The sequence below is a fragment of the Ischnura elegans genome (assembly GCF_921293095.1).
Source record: "Ischnura elegans chromosome 13 unlocalized genomic scaffold, ioIscEleg1.1 SUPER_13_unloc_1, whole genome shotgun sequence".
Taxonomy (NCBI): domain Eukaryota; kingdom Metazoa; phylum Arthropoda; class Insecta; order Odonata; family Coenagrionidae; genus Ischnura; species Ischnura elegans.
In genome coordinates, this window is record NW_025791657.1 from 12,275,869 (window position 1) to 12,294,846 (window position 18,978).

General features: G+C 37.5%; 1 protein-coding gene across 1 annotated transcript in view; it reads left to right on the forward strand.

Annotated features, from left to right (window-relative positions):
• Positions 1 to 7,739, forward strand: part of LOC124172070 (gastrula zinc finger protein XlCGF57.1-like) — a gene marked incomplete at its 3' end in the record, with an annotated part of 31,829 nt that extends 24,090 nt beyond the window's left edge. The window contains exons 5-6 of the mRNA XM_046551476.1: positions 2,879 to 2,951; positions 6,757 to 7,739. Coding sequence (XP_046407432.1) covers positions 2,879 to 2,951; positions 6,757 to 7,739 — 1,056 coding nt within the window. The remainder of the gene's footprint in view (positions 1 to 2,878; positions 2,952 to 6,756) is intronic.
• Between the last annotated feature and the right edge of the window lie 11,239 nt (positions 7,740 to 18,978).

An 18,978-nucleotide genomic window follows, 5' to 3' on the forward strand; every position in this document is an offset into this window, starting at 1 on the left:
AGTCTTTTAAAGAAAGGTCCGACTGTCAAAAATATATTACTTTTATGCAGTGTAGAATTATTGGAAAGCTGTCAATATTTATTTAATTCATGGAACGGAATCTGCGTCATACGTTGCCTCACAATTTTGACCGGCATCTCCTTTTGGCTTGTCCAGTACTACATAGTGTGCAGTAACGTATAACATTATCAGTCCAATTATTTTTTTTAAATCTGCCTTACTCTGAGTAAATTTGTGGTTATATATCTCCTCAGTGCAGTTATTTGAGTAGCTAAAAATTAATTCAAGTAATTTTCCACTGGGAAATAAGTGACAGATCTCAATTGGTGAGTGGACTCCATACTGAGTAAAAATTGTTTCTAATGCTTTTTTTGCACGCAGAAATTTGGGACTATTTCGGGAGTAGATTCAATATTTTCAAGTTAAGATGAACCTGTTTGTCCTGTGCCTCTTTTACTTGGACGATTTTTTTAGATACTGCATGAGTAAACCGATTTGCCTTGCAGCACCTCCTGGAACCATTCATATTTGAAATACTGATAAGAGGTAATCCCCATTGTAGTTCCAAAGCTGAAAAAATATCATACATCGCCTCTCATGTTAATTTATATTCTTCGGTTACCTCCTTGATGCTTCTTCTAATGAATACGTTTGAGGCATAGGGATAACAGGTAAAATGTTCTTCCTTTATTTAATTTGAATGAAACCACCAGAGGAATGTTTTGCAAAAACGCTGAGTAAAAACTACTGCGGAGTTAATGATATAATTACTGGATGATGGATAGATATGCATTTCAGAGGAATATTTAACTTATATGGACCTAAATGAAGCTAGATTATTAGCCTCACAACACCTAAGCTATAGAAGAAAAGAGAGGTAACTCAGGATTGCACAGAGAAATTCCAAAGAGTGACTAGAGGAACACTCCACCTTCCATCACAATCCTGCTTCAACTAATACGTTTCTCACCCTCTCATTCTACCGGCTCTGAAACAGAATGCATCTTAAGCTGAATTTAATGTCCACAAAGAAATACTTCCACTCAATGACATGGGAATGACATTGTCCTGTATCGGTTCCATGTGTGCTTGTAACAGTTAGACTCTACTAAGTACCTGTGTTTTTGTTATGTGAAATTCGTACAGATGGCCATCTTGGAATTCAAAATGCTATTCTCGCTTAACTTTATAAACTCACAACCTTTGAGTGCCAAAATTGCAGCTGAACTGCCTCAAAAGACTACATTGTCGATTAAATGCCATACTTATAGGTTTTGTTATGCTTTGATAACAGCCCTCCGGTCTGCCAGAGAATTCCCATTGTTGTGTAAACGCAACACTATTAGCAACAACCATATTTATACCAGGAATAGCGAAATTTTGCGACAAAAAAAATATGATGAATTAAGAAACTTAAAACTTAGAAAAAAATACTTCTAGTGGGCTTACTCAATAACTCTTTGTAAAATATCATTTTTTGTAGTACTTCAAGGCTTCGGACTTGGGCACATTTTGAAGTAAGATAAAAATTATTCTTTTATTGAAAATTTTTACAAAAGTAACTGAATAAATACGAAATATATTTCAGAAATTCAGAAAACCTGAGAAAAAATTATCCTTCAGAAAGGTATTTTCTAATAATTACGATTTAATAATATTGCGTTTATGCAATGGGTTAAATTAATAGAGAAAAGTGATGTTTGGGGGAAATCCTGAATTTGAATGATTGTAAACACAGGCACTTGAGCCCAAATTTTGAGATCTATATCATTATTTTCAAATATGTGCACGACATATTGTAACCGTTGCCGCTTGGCATTTTTTATGGGTAACTTTAAATCAGCGCTCACAACGAAAGGAGAACTGCTTCAATATCGTGCGTGAATGTGTGTGTATACAGTAAAAATTGAATGGAGTGTTGAGTGTTTCCCCCTCCCCCCAAGATTCCCCACTTTCCCAATTTTGTGGTTTTTTCCATTATGTGTACGTAACCAGTGAAAGGTTCACATTTTTCCCAATCCCCTCCCTGAAAATACCTGTGAGCAGGAAATGGAGGGTGATGGAATCGGCATCCCTTCCTTCTACAAAATGAGAATATGCTTTGGCTATCCCCCTGCCCCATTGTGAGGATTCTATGAAGACCCGCTTTTTCCTGAGTTTCCTCCAGTTGTCCCAACCTCAGATAATACCAATCTTTGTTAATTAAGCACGGACAAATTCCAGCGTGAGGAGACATATCGACCCCGGCTTTGTGTCACAGCAAAAGGCTATGCCCGACAGCTGGAGGTGTGTAGCCTGTCAGCTGGAGGAGAGGCAGAATGAGCAGAGAATCGTGGAGGTTAGCCTGTGAGGTGAAGAGTGGCAAAGAAGAGGAAATAGGAGAACTGATCAGTGGATTTGCCGTGCCAGGAGGAATAAGGTCAACCCACGACACCTTGAATTAAATATTCTCTTAGCCTATGGTGAATGAAGATGCTGCAGGAGCCAGCTGAGGAGGTCATCCCCATCCATGATGGAGAGCCGATAAGTAAAACTGTTATCCCGCTTGACTTTCTCTCAGTTAAGAAGATTCACCAAGAAATCCCCTATACTATCAAGAATAGAAGAACTAACTCTGATGAAGACCTGTTGTCCCGCAATATTTGTACCTTCCCTTTTCTTTATTATTTTGGCCCTCCCTTTTTTGCCGGAAAGGAATTAATATTTTAGTATTTATGACAGCGTATTATTGGGGAGTGCTTAGGATTAGTGTTGGCATTGTCACTTTCATTTCTTTTGTATTTAGCAGGAGATTCACAAGAAAGGAAGATTCTTTTGTTTCTTGTGATTCTAGAGATGTCATTTGTATTTGGTAAGTATGAAATCTGCTTACTTTCAGCCTACTGATACGGAGGATGGAGAACTGGTTCTGAATCCCACAATGGCCATTGAGTCTATGACAGAGGCAGAGGGTGAGTGATCTTCAGTGTTTGAAAATGACTCCTCACTGAAAAGACTTATAACTGAGTCCAACTAGGCGAATGTCCAAAAACTGAATTTCAAAATTCAATTAAATTTTGCAAACATTACATTAATTTTTTTAAATATTGTTTCTTTTGTCTATTTTACAGATGAATTCGTCAATATATCTCTCAGACTCAGAATTCAATGAAATTATGAATTTAATTTTTTTCGTACTTCCTTTCTACTCTATATTTTAGAAAAGCTAGTTCTTCGTCAATATTTTCATTAAGTTCACTGAAAATATTCTTTTTACATGTGGCTCGACCCCAGGTCCTCAATGTAACAACTGGGTACTTTAACCACTGGACTAATGCTCACCCTTTGCAGAGTGGCTCTTATGCATGGATATATTTGACCTGTAAATTTTAAACTGCATTTCAGTTTAAATAATTTGGTTATATAACCCCATATGGGGGCTGACTCAAGGACTGCCCCCGATGGGCAATGTATAACACAAGAAAATTGAAATTGAGAACGCAGGAAAGGAGACTACGGTCTATGGAAAGGCCTCTCGAGTGGCTATAAAGGTGTGCGAACTTAGGATATGCGCTTCTGTTCTGGTATTGTCCGACAGCTGTGACTAAATGTATTTTGGTTGAAGGCCGCTCGCGTCCTCCCCGCTCGCCTCTCCCACGCCCAAAATGCACCAAAATTCACACCAAGTGCGTCTTTCTTCGTTAGTCAAACTAGTATTTGATGTTTCAGCATCGTCGGTGGAGGAACAATCACGAAATAATTACTCAATTATCTCCTTTCCAGTCTGTTTTTCTTATTTCAGTGTCATTCCTAGTCTCTCGCTGCGGCCAACAAAGTTTTGGAGAATTCTTTCACGAATTTCTCGTGCGTATGTTTAATAAAAGGAATATTTAACTTCAAATTTGAACATTCATCAATAGATTTTTGAATTTCCACAGCGCTAAGGTCAGATATAACCGGATGTGCCGTGGTCTCTCTCCAATATATCATCAGCGGGTAGTCCTTTACATCGATATTCTAATTCAGCAATTAAAAAATCTCGGATTGGTCGCCAAACGCATCCTAGCAACAACGCAAATTGGGTCCCTAGATTGCCCTCCCAATGTTTATGTCGCAATTCTAAGTCATTTTAGTGCAATTAGCAAATATACCAGTGCAAGGATGAAATATGATTTTATGCTTTCCCCGCGAATGACGTGGGTAAACTCTTCTCGGGAGACAAAACATTTACCCCTGAGGATGAGCCCCAATTCGGAGCTTGAAACTTTGGTCATTATGGAAAAATTAACACGGTGGGAATCCCGAGAAGAGTTCACCCACGCTGCAAGGGATGTTGGAATTATGCTTGCAGCAGAGGGATGATGCCTCCTTTTTAGGCGGGTTTCTCTTGGTACCATCGCATTCACATCCTTTTTAATTTTGTTTATCTACTTTTCACTCGGAAAGGATTCGAGAATCGCAGATTTTATAACTTTTGCTAATCCTTCGACGGGGGAGGCAAACCCCCAAAAGTGGTACCCTGTTTCTTCAAGTAACACCACACACTTGGATTTATAAGTCGTCTTGCCTTTTTTTATTAGACAAGAGTATAGTCTTTCATTCCATCAAAATGGAGCCCTTTGATAACATCCTTTGATACGTCTCTTTTCGTATTCTCGGTAATTAGCATCTTTTTCTGTCTAGTAATTCTGGTACACTACCTTGGATATATCTTACAAAGTTATGATTTTTGCGTCAGCTAAAGTTGCGAGAGCGATCATTGCTGCTGATTGGTTTTTGCATATAACTCTATCATAGTTGGCAGACTTATTTTCCCAGCAGAAGTTCCAGTTTCACTTTAGTCCTTAACGTTTATTTCGTGAGGAACGTAGAGATATAAATCGGCAGATTTCTCATCAGTTTAATTTTCTTCGGATGAATTGATGAAAAAAATTTTTGATGCTATTTTTCCGTTCAAGAATTGAGGATGTTAACTCAACGCTCTCTTACGATTCCCTTTTTTCCTCAGTTGTCGCGTTTCTTTAGGATTCAATCCAGCAGCCATCGTCTTTCGTTTCGTCCGCTTGTATCTCAAAATACTTCTTCATTAGGGGGAACCTTATGCTCCTTCTTGCACACACACGCAAAAAAATCGCATAATTTCTAATTTTCCTTTAAATTTTTTTCAGTTTTGTACTTCAATAAAACCCTTATTTTGCTCTACTCGCATTTTCCGTAAGTTTTAGCACTTCCTGTTGTACCGCTATATCCATTTAATCACACACATAATGTGCGTCAGCACAGTCCGAACGCCTTTATAGCCACTCGAGAGGCCTTTTCATAGACCGTAGACTCCTTTCCTGCGTACTCGGATTGAAAAATATTTCATCACTTCTGTAAATGTTGGTAACATCGATTTGTTTAACGGCGATGAGGCGCCAAATAAGAGACAAGTCGTCTCACTAAGCATCCTATTTTATCTTCTACCATCTTCGGATTTATATTATCAAAGATGAACGCCCTCCTAGCAGCGCACACGGGATGAATTTTGCTGTATTTGTGGCGTGGGAGGGGAAGAAGCAAGCGGGGAGGGGACGGGATCGGCCTGCCGTTCTTGTATCCGCGACGCTGCGTGGGCGTTGGATTATTTTCTTCGCGGACGCGGACTCAAATTAGGTATTTTGTGGCAGATACGTCAAAATGCACGAAACTTTTGCCCTAAAAGGGCAGTAACTCGGCAAAATCTATAGGGAATGACCATAAAATATTACATTTTTAGAATTTCGACCTCCCCCCCTAAATTGCATTTGAGCGAGGGTCAGGGGTTCACCTAGAGGTCTCAAAATTTTCAGGCCTTATTTTTGATCGGTCCCACAACTTTTTTTCACTGGGCCAGATGGATTTGAAAAAATCGATTTTTCCGATCCGCCCTAATGTGCAGTCCCTGAAGCCATAATACAACATTCCGGATCCGATGCCCTCGCTACTTTGGATCCAATGTATCTGATGAAGGGCAATGAGCGGATATTGGGATATGATGCATCCCATCTGACCATCCCTATAAAATACATAATGACCTAAAGTATGTGATCATTAATTCTTCCCTGCCTTTATACTTGGAATAATTTTGTAAATAATGCAAGGTGTAGTGGCTATGAGAGTTTCGTTAGAAATAGAGAATAGTGCCCCTTACAGAAGGTGTTTTTCATTTACTGCTAATGTTGTTCTTACAAATATTTCTTTTTTTAATATATGTTGTCCTTGAAGGTAAGTTCTTAGGATATCATTATAGTAGTTCATATTATTACCTCTCCATCATCCTCTCTATTATTAATCATGCTGACAATGATGGTTTTGTGAGCTATAATTTCCTTCTGGCCCCCATAGTTACTGTCAATTTTTACTGCTTAGTTTAAGTCTTACATTACAAGAACGTATTTGCATTTAATAATGATGAGAATTGTTTCTATGCAAAATTATGTGTGCACATGCCATTTGTAAATTCATTTTATGTTTACTTATGTGCATGAAAAAGTGCAATGAGGTATTTTCTGGAGTAAATACTTGAGGTTTGTATGCAAAATAATTTGCTCAATTTCTCTGAGGAACAGTGCCACTCAATATGTGAAGAAATGTATAGAAACCACCTTAACTGACACCTTGTTATGTGTGTAGCATCTGAACGAAGTATCGGCTTAAGTAGCTTCCTTGATATCTAATGGCTCTTATAAAATAGTTCAACGAATCGTAGATTTCATCCCTGACTTTACTTATTTTTTATGTGAATTTCTTTTCTAGAGTCCCCATTTCCTGAAAGAGCCTCAGCCTTGTTTGCAGGGAATAATAATGTGAGGGAAGTGAGGAGAAGCTTCATTGTAGATGGGAAATCATGCACAGGTAGTCCTCACATTGCAAAGAAGCCTTATTCCTGCGGTGAATGTGATAAGTCTTTCTCTCGTAAGGACAGCCTTATCCGTCACATTCGGACTCATACGAAGGAGAAACCTTACTCTTGCTATGAATGTGATAAGTCTTTCTCTCAGAAGGGTAATCTTGTCAGTCACATTCGGACTCATACGAATGAGAAACCTTATTTTTGCAATGAATGTGATAAGTTTTTCTCTAAAAAGAGTCACCTTGTCAGTCACATTCGGACTCATACGAAGGAGAAACCTTATTCTTGCAGTCAATGTGATAAGTCTTTCTCTCATAAGAATACACTTGTCATTCACATTCGCACTCATACGAAGGAAAAACCTTATTCGTGCTATGAATGTGACAAGTCTTTCTCTGAAAACAGCCACCTTGTCCGTCACATTCGGACTCATACGAAGGAGAAACCTTATTCGTGCTATGAATGTGATAAGTCTTTCTCTGATAACAGCCACCTTGTCCGTCACATTCGGACTCATACGAAGGAGAAACCTTATTCTTGCTATGAATGTGATAAGTCTTTCTCTCAGAAGGGTAATCTTGTCAGTCACATTCGGACTCATACGAATGAGAAACCTTATTTTTGCAATGAATGTGATAAGTTTTTCTCTAAAAAGAGTCACCTTGTCAGTCACATTCGGACTCATACGAAGGAGAGACCTTATTCTTGCAGTCAATGTGATAAGTCTTTCTCTCATAAGAATACACTTGCCATTCACATTCGCACTCATACGAAGGAAAAACCTTATTCGTGCTATGAATGTGATAAGTCTTTCTCTCATAAGGGTAATCTTGTCAGTCACATTCGGACTCATACGAAGGAGAAACCTTATTTTTGCAATGAATGTGATAAGTCTTTCTTTGAAAAGAGTCACCTTGTCCGTCACATTCGGACTCATATGAAGGAGAGACCTTATTCATGCAATGAATGTGGTAAGTCTTTTTCTGAAAGAAGCCGCCTTATCAGCCACATGCGGATTCATACTAATTAGAAACCTTATTCATGCAATGAATGTGAAAAGTCTTATACTACCAAACAAAGCCTTGTCTTACACATGCGGGTACACCGGAAAGAAGATTACTCTTACAATGAATGTGAAAAGACTTTCTCCTGATATATCCACCTTTTCTTACGTTTGGAAACAGGGTTATGTCTTGGTCGTGTTATTATTGGTATTCATTAGCAATGAAGGTAAATAATTCTTAATATTATGAGTTCCGCATGAATGAAATAATAAAATGTCCCTTAATGTTTAAAATGGTAAAAAATATTCAGTTAGTCCTGTGACCGTATTTCATTTGTTTAAGTATATTTATTCTTCTAAATTTTAAGGACTAAATAATTTATTCCTGTATATTTAACTGCTACATTTTTAATGATAAAAAATTATTTACATTTAAATGTAAGACATGGGTAAATTATTTTTAATTATTACGAGTACTGCTTGTATGAAATGAAATATATGTCTCATAATTTTGAAATTGATATAATAATATTCAGTTAGGTCTTTGACCTAATTTGATAGATGTTCAAGTAAATTTTATATGCTATATTTTCAAGGATTACATAATTTATGCCTGTTTATTTATCTGGTTATTTTCTACTGTTAGAAAACTATTTAGGTTTAAAGGTAAGTTATGTATTACAACACTTTCGATAAAAACTTGATGCACTTTGTCTCAAGAGTAATTTTCAATGTAATGTCAATGTTTATTGTGTGATTAATCAATATTTAATTGTCTAATGAATGTTAGTTCATGTAGTGCTTTTATGTAATTTATATGTTCAAATGACTGTAGTATGTCCTCTTGAAAGCACATCTAGCCATGATTAATGCTTAAATGATATATGCCAGGTATTTTTTTCTCAGGTGAATGGCCATATATTTGATGGTAACTGTGTCTTGTTTATAGACACGAAACAAATAACTTCCGTGCTGTGTACAAATACATTTTTTACGTAGTTGGCCGTATTACACGCGTGGTTTTGCGTGTCGAGATATATCAATTGAGAGGATTATATCATGGACAAAATATTTCACGTAAAAAATGTGGTCAATGTACATATATTTATCGCAGGTAATGAAAAGCATGGTTTTCTAAGACCGTAAAGGCATTGCTATAATGTATGTATTTATGAAGCGAAGTTTGCATGCGCTACATTGAAATACTGTATTATGTTCAAGTGTTGTCTGTATACACCGCTTTGCAAATGTCTTACCGTCGGCGTCAAAATGACGTGCCACTTGAATTTGCTAATTTATATCTGGATCTTTGTGAATGCCGTAATAATGAATAAAAGGATATTTTGAAGGAAATTTTATTATAAATCCTTATTTCTTTGTTATGAAATTTTCAAAATTGAAGACACGAGTGCGAGTTTTGTTGTAAAATAACGAAAATATTTACACACTATCAAGTCCTATATTACTTAATTTGCATTTTGTTTTAATAATTGATGTATAAGTTCCCAGGATCAAAATACAGAGAAAAATTAATTATATTTAACGTTATCATTAAAAATACAAGTATTTCATCTTAATATATTAACAAGTAATAAATATTTAAGATAGCAAAATCTTATAATCTAAAACGGTTGAAAAAAATTAACATTTCAACAAGGTATGGTGTTTTTGGCAAAACACCAGTAGTTTTTAACCCATGAGGCCGAGAAAATAAATACCTGAAGTACATAATTTTCTCTCTTTATTTTACTTAATAATATTCTAAACAATTTAAATTGAAAATATGAGCCTTCAAAAAAACTCCTTGTGGTAAAAAATAATTGTTGAGTTTTCGCAACTTGACGGAATTGATATCTGTAGGCAGTTGAGCAACCCGCTATACCGTATATTGCTCTTTCGTAGGAATATGCCTTTTTTATTGTCGGACATAATCCTACGCTATTTTATTTCACATATATGGCTTATATCGTCATATTTGATACTTAATATTCATTTATATCATATTTTCAATGAGATGTTTTATAGTTTAACCTAAAGTCTCTTTAAAATAGGCATGCTTTACGGTTTGAAAGAAATGTGTCTTGGCGAATATTTTCACAGGAGACCATACATTTCACAATTTTTAATTGACATTAATTTTATCATTGCAGATTAAGCCATTGCAGATCAACTGTATGGCAAAATTAGTCCTTTCTCACTACACGAGTCCGCGGAGAATTACATGATTTTTCAGTTTATGGACGTAAATTGCATAGTGGTACGTTATCTACTGACTCCTTCATTTCACATTTTTAGATTAGTCCCTGCTAGATACGACTTGAAGTCTATCAGTGACATTTACTTCTGTTGAGATAAAAACTAATTCCTTGTTGTGAAAAATAATTGTCGAGTTGTGTACTTGTGAGTTGTGTACTTTTTCCCGGCGTTAGTGCAATAGCTGTGCAGTAGGGTGATTAACTAGGACTTTTTTTACCTTGAATTCTTGTGCGCTAAAATGAATCCGCATTTCGTGTAGGTTCACACCTCCAAGGTTTTTACTATACTCCCAAAAACTCGAGGCTGTAGTAAGTATTTAATATTTTTACTTCAACGTTTCCTGGCGCACAATGGAAGCGCAGAACTTGTTATGCTGTCTACAGTGACAACCGAGTTACAATTCCAAGGAAGAATACTAAGGCTTACAGTTTCATCAAATACTTATTTTTTTATTCCTCTCGGTCTCGTACCGATGGTTTTACTTAATACTATCGGACATTCCTCCGATCTATTTTCACGGTGAATTCCATGCATCAGTGTGGAAGTTAAATTTGCACTTTGAATCCCTTTCTGTTCCCGAAGTGAAATACCATCAACGCAAAATTAAATTTTCTGCCTATAGTGAACTTCAAAAACATTAAGCGTTAATTAAACGTCTCATTTCCGTTGTAAGATGTATTTCAGATACTTTTATTCTGCCACGGATAGGAGGCCAGTGTTACAAGTGTTTCTCTGTTGATAAGAAAAGTAGGTAATTACTCGAGATGGTTAAGAATGAAAGAAATGAGTTGGCATGGAATCATAGTATCCAACGGTCACGCGACCATCGAGTAGTTAGTAGAACATGCAATATAAGGTGAGTTCACGTGGAAAAGAATCCTTGTTACAATGTCAGTATACATTAAGACGGACTTCCGACGTTTGGCTGACTGACGCACTCACTCACACCAATGTTTACGCTGAACGAGACGAGATACGACAAAGAGCCATTGAATCATTCCTCTCAAAAATCGACAGAAGACAATGGAAATATTGTCGCAACGCTTAAGCCTCAGACTGCGGGAAAAAAGGTTTTAGAAGTTTGATCATTGGTGGAATATAAACGTCAGTTTCCCATAGTTTTTAATGCCTCCGGGGTAGAGCCTAAGCGTGCTTTTCGTCACTGTAGGGATCGCTAATGCGTCTTAAGCCCCTCCGGCCATCCCTCACTGCAATGGATGCTTCACGGTATTTCCTATCTCACCGTCTATTTCTTACTCTTTCTCCCTTGCTCCACGACGTAAATATTCCTGCAACAAATCCGAAAATGAAGGTATTTCGGTTATTTTCCATCCAAAGGATAAAAACATTAAAAAGTCTCAATTTAGGTATTGCATCACTAAAGTTACATAATATGTATGTGTTATGGAATGTGGAAACTAAAGACATTTTCCCCTGTTAGGTAGTTAGTCCTATCCCATTTTAATTTCCCATGCTTAGGCCGTTTTCCAATCCACGTAGTATGCACTTAGTTCCCTTTCCCTCTTGCACCCTGCTCCCTTACTAATGCACTACTGGCGCCATAAAGTGTGGACGGAAATAATGCGAACTATTGAAATTAACGAAATCTGAAGCGTAGGGTAATGTTAAGACATCTGGTAGTTGTTTTAAGAATCAATTTCACCCTGCATCTCGGTTTGTTTACGTTTGTAATTTAGACTGCTGTGTATTTTGACTTTTGTGGCACCGATTGGACGTTCTCTTTGCACATAATAAACACAAAATTACTTAAAACTCCAGTTCAAGATTTCTTAGTTTTTCATTGCAGCCGCCATTTTCACGTCCACTGCCTATGAGGGTACGTTAACGAGAGAGCATCCGCGTTCCCTTGTTCACTTACCCTTCGTTCACCTTGCGCGCTAACCGGTTGGATCCACCCTTGCTGTCGTCACATTCGTAAGTTGAGGAATGGAAAATGCACGGAGGGTGAATAGTTGCGAATTGGTTAACGGCCAAAGTAAATATTCCCTCCTATTGCGCAAAAAGTATCATTCATTAATTATTCATTTTATCGTTATTTTCCACTTTGTATTCTCTATTCTACTGTCCGTTTTGTATTGTTTTCTTGCCGCTCCACGCTGTTAATATGCCTAGGAAAATAGTCCAAATGTAAGCCCATCTGTTGATGAGAAAGGAAGACGGTTTTCCCCATATTATATGAGTCCACTCCTTGCGAATCACTCGGCTGTTGATTTGAAGACGCCCGGCTAGAGGGAAGAATATTTCTTGCTTCTCTTCCGCACAGGCTGGTAGCTAATCATGAACTCCCGCAGCTGAAGGGTTCCCAGACGGCACAGGAAGTTTTCGTACCTGAATACGAGGGTGGACCATCAAGATACAAAAATCGCGCTTAGGAAGTTACTAAAAAGGTTTCGTTTCTTTATTTCCTTTAATGACGAAAAAAGATGAAAGAGGACTGGAAAATTCATATGCATCGATAAAGTTGTATCTCATCGATAAAACTGTATTCGGTCTGGGACTATTTTCTTTCGCGGGTGGTGCCATCGTGCCATATCATCCTAGAAAGATCACATGCCTTCACAAGCTGGCACAAGCCAGCACAAGCCGTTGGAGATCGCATCGTTTACGTCACGTCTCACCACATTTCAGGGATTTTTGTGGTTAAGTTTGTGAAAAATAGTGTGTCTGGTAATGGTGAAGTTTCCCTTATTCTTTACATTCATTCACTGGGGTTCAGAAACGTGTTAGTGAGATATTTTTGTTAAAAATGCCTTTCGTTTGTGTATTGTCGGGATGTAATGGAAACTCCGGGACATGGTTCAAGTTTTTAGCTTTCCAAAAGATCCTGAGTTGAAGAAGAAGTGCATTTGGGCGATAAGAAGAAAACATTTCACCCGTACGAAAAACTGTGAGGTATGTACTCTTTCTCGCTGTAATTATTTGGATGTAATTTTAAGTTAGAAGTGGCTTCGGGATGTTGATGCGTCAACATCCCGAACTATTCAGTACTGAAGTACTGTAGTACTATTCAGTACTAAAAATGGTGATTCAAAATATTGTAGCAGCAATTCTTTTGAAAATTCTTGCATTTTAGTTGTCTTTTTTGTATTAATTCGTTCGGTAAACATGTGGTCAAAGGAGAAACTAGGAATAAGCTGCCAAGTTTATAGGATCGAATATTGCTTCTTAGCTTGCCCTATGGTGTATTACACGTCGGCTTTCATCATTTCAAATTATCTTATGCTATAGTTAAAAACAATAAAAATATCAGGCATACAAATATTTACTATATTTACGAGCCTAGTAATTTGATTTCTCATGCAGAAATACCAAAAATTGGAAATGATTTGACCTAATAAGTTACATGGTATTTTATTATTTATTAATTTTAGGTGTGTGAGCTTCACATCGCACCTTGTGATATCAGAAAATAATCTGTGGCCTTGGACGAGAAGACGAGGAGAAAATTCTTGCTGAATTGAAGGTGCCCAGATTGGAGGAAGGTACCATTGCTTCACTGTTACCTGTCGCCACGAAGACAGACATTGTGGCAGAAGTGACATATTAGTGGATGTGGATTTGATTTGTGCAAGTTGATGCTGTGATAGTGGACGTTCATCGGAGAAAGTATTGAAGATAGTTTTTATGTATCGACCAGTCCTCTTTTAAATATTTTTTTATTCGAAATAGAATAAGAGTAATTGTTTCGCTAAATTAGATGTGGGATAGAAGAGAAAATTGGAAATATTATTGTGGTTGACAATAGAAAATACATAATACAGACATTGTGGAAGAATTGACATATTTGTGGATGTGGATTTGATTTGTGCAAGTTGATGCTGTGATAGTGGACGTTCATCGGAGAAAGTATTGAAGATAGTTTTTATGTATCGACCAGTCCTCTTTTAAATAATTTTCAATTCGAAAGAGAATAAGAGTAATTATTTCGCTAAATTAGATGTGGGATAGAAGAGAAAATTGGAAATATTATTGTGGTTGACAATACAAAATACATAATATATGTATTGTATTTCTGTGGGTTTTTTCTTTCCTTCCTCTTTAAAATTTCTTGTGGTGGTGACTTCATGCAAAGTAAGTATAAAATCGGAGGTGTGATGTAAGAGATACCATGTTTTATTTTACAAGTGTTTATGCTGGTGATTTGGCAGGACTTTCATATTTTTAATAGGTTGATACATTTACTGCAGTGACCTAGAGACTTTTACTCATCCCAAATAATTTTTCAAATACTTTAGCGCCTGATATGGGTAAGTTTTAGTAGCTGAGACTGAACTATACGTTAATTTTTGCTTGTATTTTGATGAATTCGATCATACTAGTAGCAGATGTGTTAGCAATCCTGTTTCATCGGCAATTTTTATTTAAAAATTTTATTTCGTCAGGCTTTAGGGTAAGCTTTTTAATGCTCTTGGGCTATGTGATGTCTTATTTAGTGTCAAAATTAATAAGAATTTACTCTTATTAACATCTCAAGGTTTCCAAGTAAGTACGAGCCACTTAAGAATGCTGGATGCTGGGGATGCGTGAATTTGCCTTGAGAATCTCATTTTTCGCCGAGTTATTTAAGTGGCCGAGTAAGTTTTGTAAGTTCTCAATAGGTAAATAGTACTGTATCATGGTAATTAGAATTCATGATATAGTATTAATTACCTATTGAGAACTTACAATTCATAATGGTTCATAACATTCTCGCAACGGTTGGTAGCTATCGATTGTGTTGCGTTCGATACATTTTTCGATCGTGCGAGTTACGATATATCTAATTTCGACCCAATCGATTGAGATTAGCCTGAGTGCCGTGTTCCTGCGCGCTTCGTATCCTATCGTACGTGCTTCATAGCGGACATTCACATGCTGCGTACGCGCTTCGTCGACAGGCCGCGAATGGAAATTATCCATTGACGAAAAGCGACGGAGCGGCACAGTATCCCCCGTAGTCAATGGGTACTATGTACATACGAATTAGATACGGAGGATTCTGTGCCGTCTGGGTTAATTTTCTCTTTAATACATTGTTTCCATTGACTCTTACGTACTGCAATAGGGTGGTTTCCTTTTATATTTTTACTGCCTAAACCGAAAGTTTATTACTCCTGGAGTACGCATTTCACGCTTTTACATTTTTACGTGACGATATCTATTTTTCACGATTAATTGAAAAGCAAAAATTTCCACGCCCGCGAAAACGCGACGGCTTAGTATGAACGCTGGGAAAATCCCGTAGATCGTCATTCTAGCTCCCGCTACCGCCATGTTAGTTGACCTAGGAGAGAGAATATGTACGCCGCTGTGATGCAAGCTATGAGCAGGTAGCGCTTGGCTTAAATAAGGATTATTAACGCCTTATCAAACGAAGGAAACTTTCCGACCGTAGGCAGTTTTAACGCGTGATTATTAAGAGATGTAACCCTGAGCTCTGTGCCTCGTGCATGCATTGGGAACCTCAGACGATGTAAAACTGCTTTCTACTCGTATAGGAACTAGGTCCATGTGAAGTCACGTGGCGTGGAATCGCATGGGCGCCAATATGGCCGTTTTCAAATCCGGGTAAAAAGACCATTGCCATGCGTCAAAACTGGGATTGCTTAAACCAAATAATTTGTATATTATGAGTACACTATTGGTGGGTAGCGAATTGTAATCAATGCCTTTCGTTTCTTTGATGAAGGAAACCACTCCATTTGAGGTGTCAATAAAGTCCTTGCTTCGAATACGTCATCTTTGGAATGTAGTGCACGTGATGATGTAACGGTTGTGCCGCGGGTTAACCAGAGGGTCTAGGTTCGTTGGAATAATTGGTGCCAGTACGGGGTGCTGAATAAGAGGGAAAAATGATTCCGCTTGTGCTGGGAATTGAAGCAACTCCCCTGTTGGAGAAAGTGATTCCCGTAGTAAGTTGGGAGGATCGCGCTAACGACAAAAGCTCTCCCTTTTCATCACCGGGAATGTGGTAAAGGAATTGGGATTAAAAAAGTAATTATATGGACTTTCTGACACTAAAAACAACGCTGGACACTAAACAAAAAAACGCTGTCATGAATAAATATCTCGCTGTCTATGGCAATCCTCGCCCTCACGTCTCCTCAGAACGACTCCTCTCACTTCTGCCTCACGGGCTCACCTTCCGTCCACCGTTCGGGGGTGGGATCCAATGAAGACAACAGAAAAGCGGCGAGCGCATTAGCGTTTGGACAGGCAGCCGTCACAATGTGTCGAGACCATTTTTAAAATTTTGCCACATCCTAGTTAATTCTCTATTCCTTAATTAATATCTCAACAATGACGGGAGATATTGTGTTCGGTCACAGGGACGACAGTAAACCGTGCGCTTATTCCATAGGAATCTGGAGGCAGAAGGAGGATCAGCCCCCTCGTCGAGTGTTAGAGAATAGGTGCTTAATCCTCATCGAAATTCACTTTCACCGTTACGTCAAACCCTCATTTTTCAACTGGCCAACTTGATTTTCATATTTTCTGGAGTTCTCCATTTGAATATATTTCTATCTCGTTGACTGTTTGAATTACTAGTTAACTGGTGAAGTTGTGACATCTGAAATAGCTGTTCACCTGTTAATGTTTTCAAAAACACTCTTCGGCCCCATCTGAATGCATATAATGGAAAAAAATCGCAATTCCTAACTCATTGACGAAATTCTTAACAATACGGTTGCCTGAAACCGTATCATGAAAGAATCATTAAGTATTTATAATTTTCAAGTATTTTATGTCACTACTGCTCTTTAACTTGTAAGTCATTCTCTTATTTTCAACTTAAAATTTTTTGCAGCGGCGTAACTATGGGGGGAAGTAAGGGGAAGCATCTCCCCGAAAGCCTCAGAAAAATCAAAAATTTATTTAAATTTTTTGTTTGGATGTGTTACATACTAATTGGGTCAGCTTTAACTTAAATTTAAAGGGCAATAATGATGTAAAATACATTTTCAGGCAAGTTATTTTTTCATTTTCCTTAAATCTCCATTTCCGCTTTTTGGTACTAATATATTGTAATTAATCACTAATCCCAGGAGTTTACAAACATTGTAAAACCGTTTCATCTGATATTGATTTGATTAAACCGGAAGCCTGATTGTTTGATGACCCAGGTTTTTCGGGTGGGTTATTTGAATCACTAATTAATTGTGTCTTTTGTTCACTTTGTTTGAATCAATCGCAAACACTCCGTTATTAGTGTGAATTTGAAGCGACCTCAGTACCTATATCCCTTAGACCCTAATTGTAATAGTTTAACTTTTGTTATTATGTTGGGAGTAATTGAAACGGCTTTTATCCCAACGATCACTGTAGATCTACGCTCAAGGCTGGGATCGATTGATCCAATTATTCACATTTTATTTGCATGTAATACGATATTTTGCGTTAAATTCTGCAATTCAAGTCTATTTTGGATCGTAGTGCATTCATAGTTGAAATTCTACTCAAAATTGAAGTCCTCTAAATTATTCTATATTCCTCACCCTTAAGAATTTACGATTTCTATGGTTAAGTTAATAAAATCAAAATTCACCTACAAAACGGTTCTCAGGAGCCTGATGTTTCATATAGCTCGTATTCAAGTTAGTCATCGTTAGCTTGAAAGATTGTTAATCAATGGCGGATCCAGAATTTATTTCAATGGCGTGAGTTACGAGGGTTTTACAGGTAAGCGGTCTTCTCATACTTTAGCTTAAAAACAATGTGTGTCCATTGCAGAATATACCACTTGTTTTAATACTAAAGTTTATTTTATGAAAACATTAGCACCTTAAATGTATGATAACGGCATTTTTCCCAAATTTTTCTATTGCTCAACTTATATTTATATTATTATTATCTCGTGATCAATGTCAAATAAACCGGTATGGATTACCTCTATCTTTTCATGTTATGCTCTTTATCGCCTAAAAGATTTTCTTAATTTCGCGTCTGACCATCTCCGTTCGCGGCCTTTTTTTTCATTTTAATTCGGAATCAACTTTTAATCCCTGAATTTACGAGCGAAAGAAAAGCTTATGAAGTACCTCTGCCTTCAACTATGTTTGTGATAACACGAAGCATAACGAACTAAATGATAACGGAAACGAATTAAAGATCTAATCATTTTTATCTATTCGCGCTGGACGTGGGTTAGCGATCAATGATATAATTTTCTCCATCACTTTCCGAACTTAGACTTTCATCTGAATCACTTGCAAGTAATTCTTCAATTATTTCTCCGTTACTTGGAATTTTTTTTCTACTACTTTAAGCTATAATAGGAATCCTTTATCGTAAAAATAGCCACTCACTGGAACTACACACGAGGGGGAATTCTGACACACTGGTTGAAAGAACACCATGCAGCACGAACGGTTCTATTGGACTGAAACTTGTGGTTTCGGAACACCTTCACGAGTTCAAAAAATATCGAAAGTAGTCCCAGTATATGCTGACTGTTCAGAGGTTCTCTTATCAGCGTTGATTGCTGAAATAATAAACAAAGAAACGCAGGGTGAAGCACCTGGCCCCTTCGCTTAGGACGGACGCGGTGGACCAAACACACTTGGGTCACGAGGTGTTGACACACAAGGAGAAGACAGATAGAAGGCAGTGAGCTATTTAGGAAGATACGTGCGTGTTGCGCCCGCTCCCAGCGGGCTTCCCCCGCTCTTTTCAATGCTGGTCCACAGAGGGATAGGCGCGTTTCTAATTTTTAAATGTAGAGAAAAGGCAGGGTCTTATGTACAAATTTAGTTGCAATTTACATGCAAATAAAATGTTCATGTACAAATTGAGGTCAGAGGACCTTTTTAAACACAACATTGGAAGTAATTACACTATGGAGCGTTCCACATTTAGTTGACAGTAT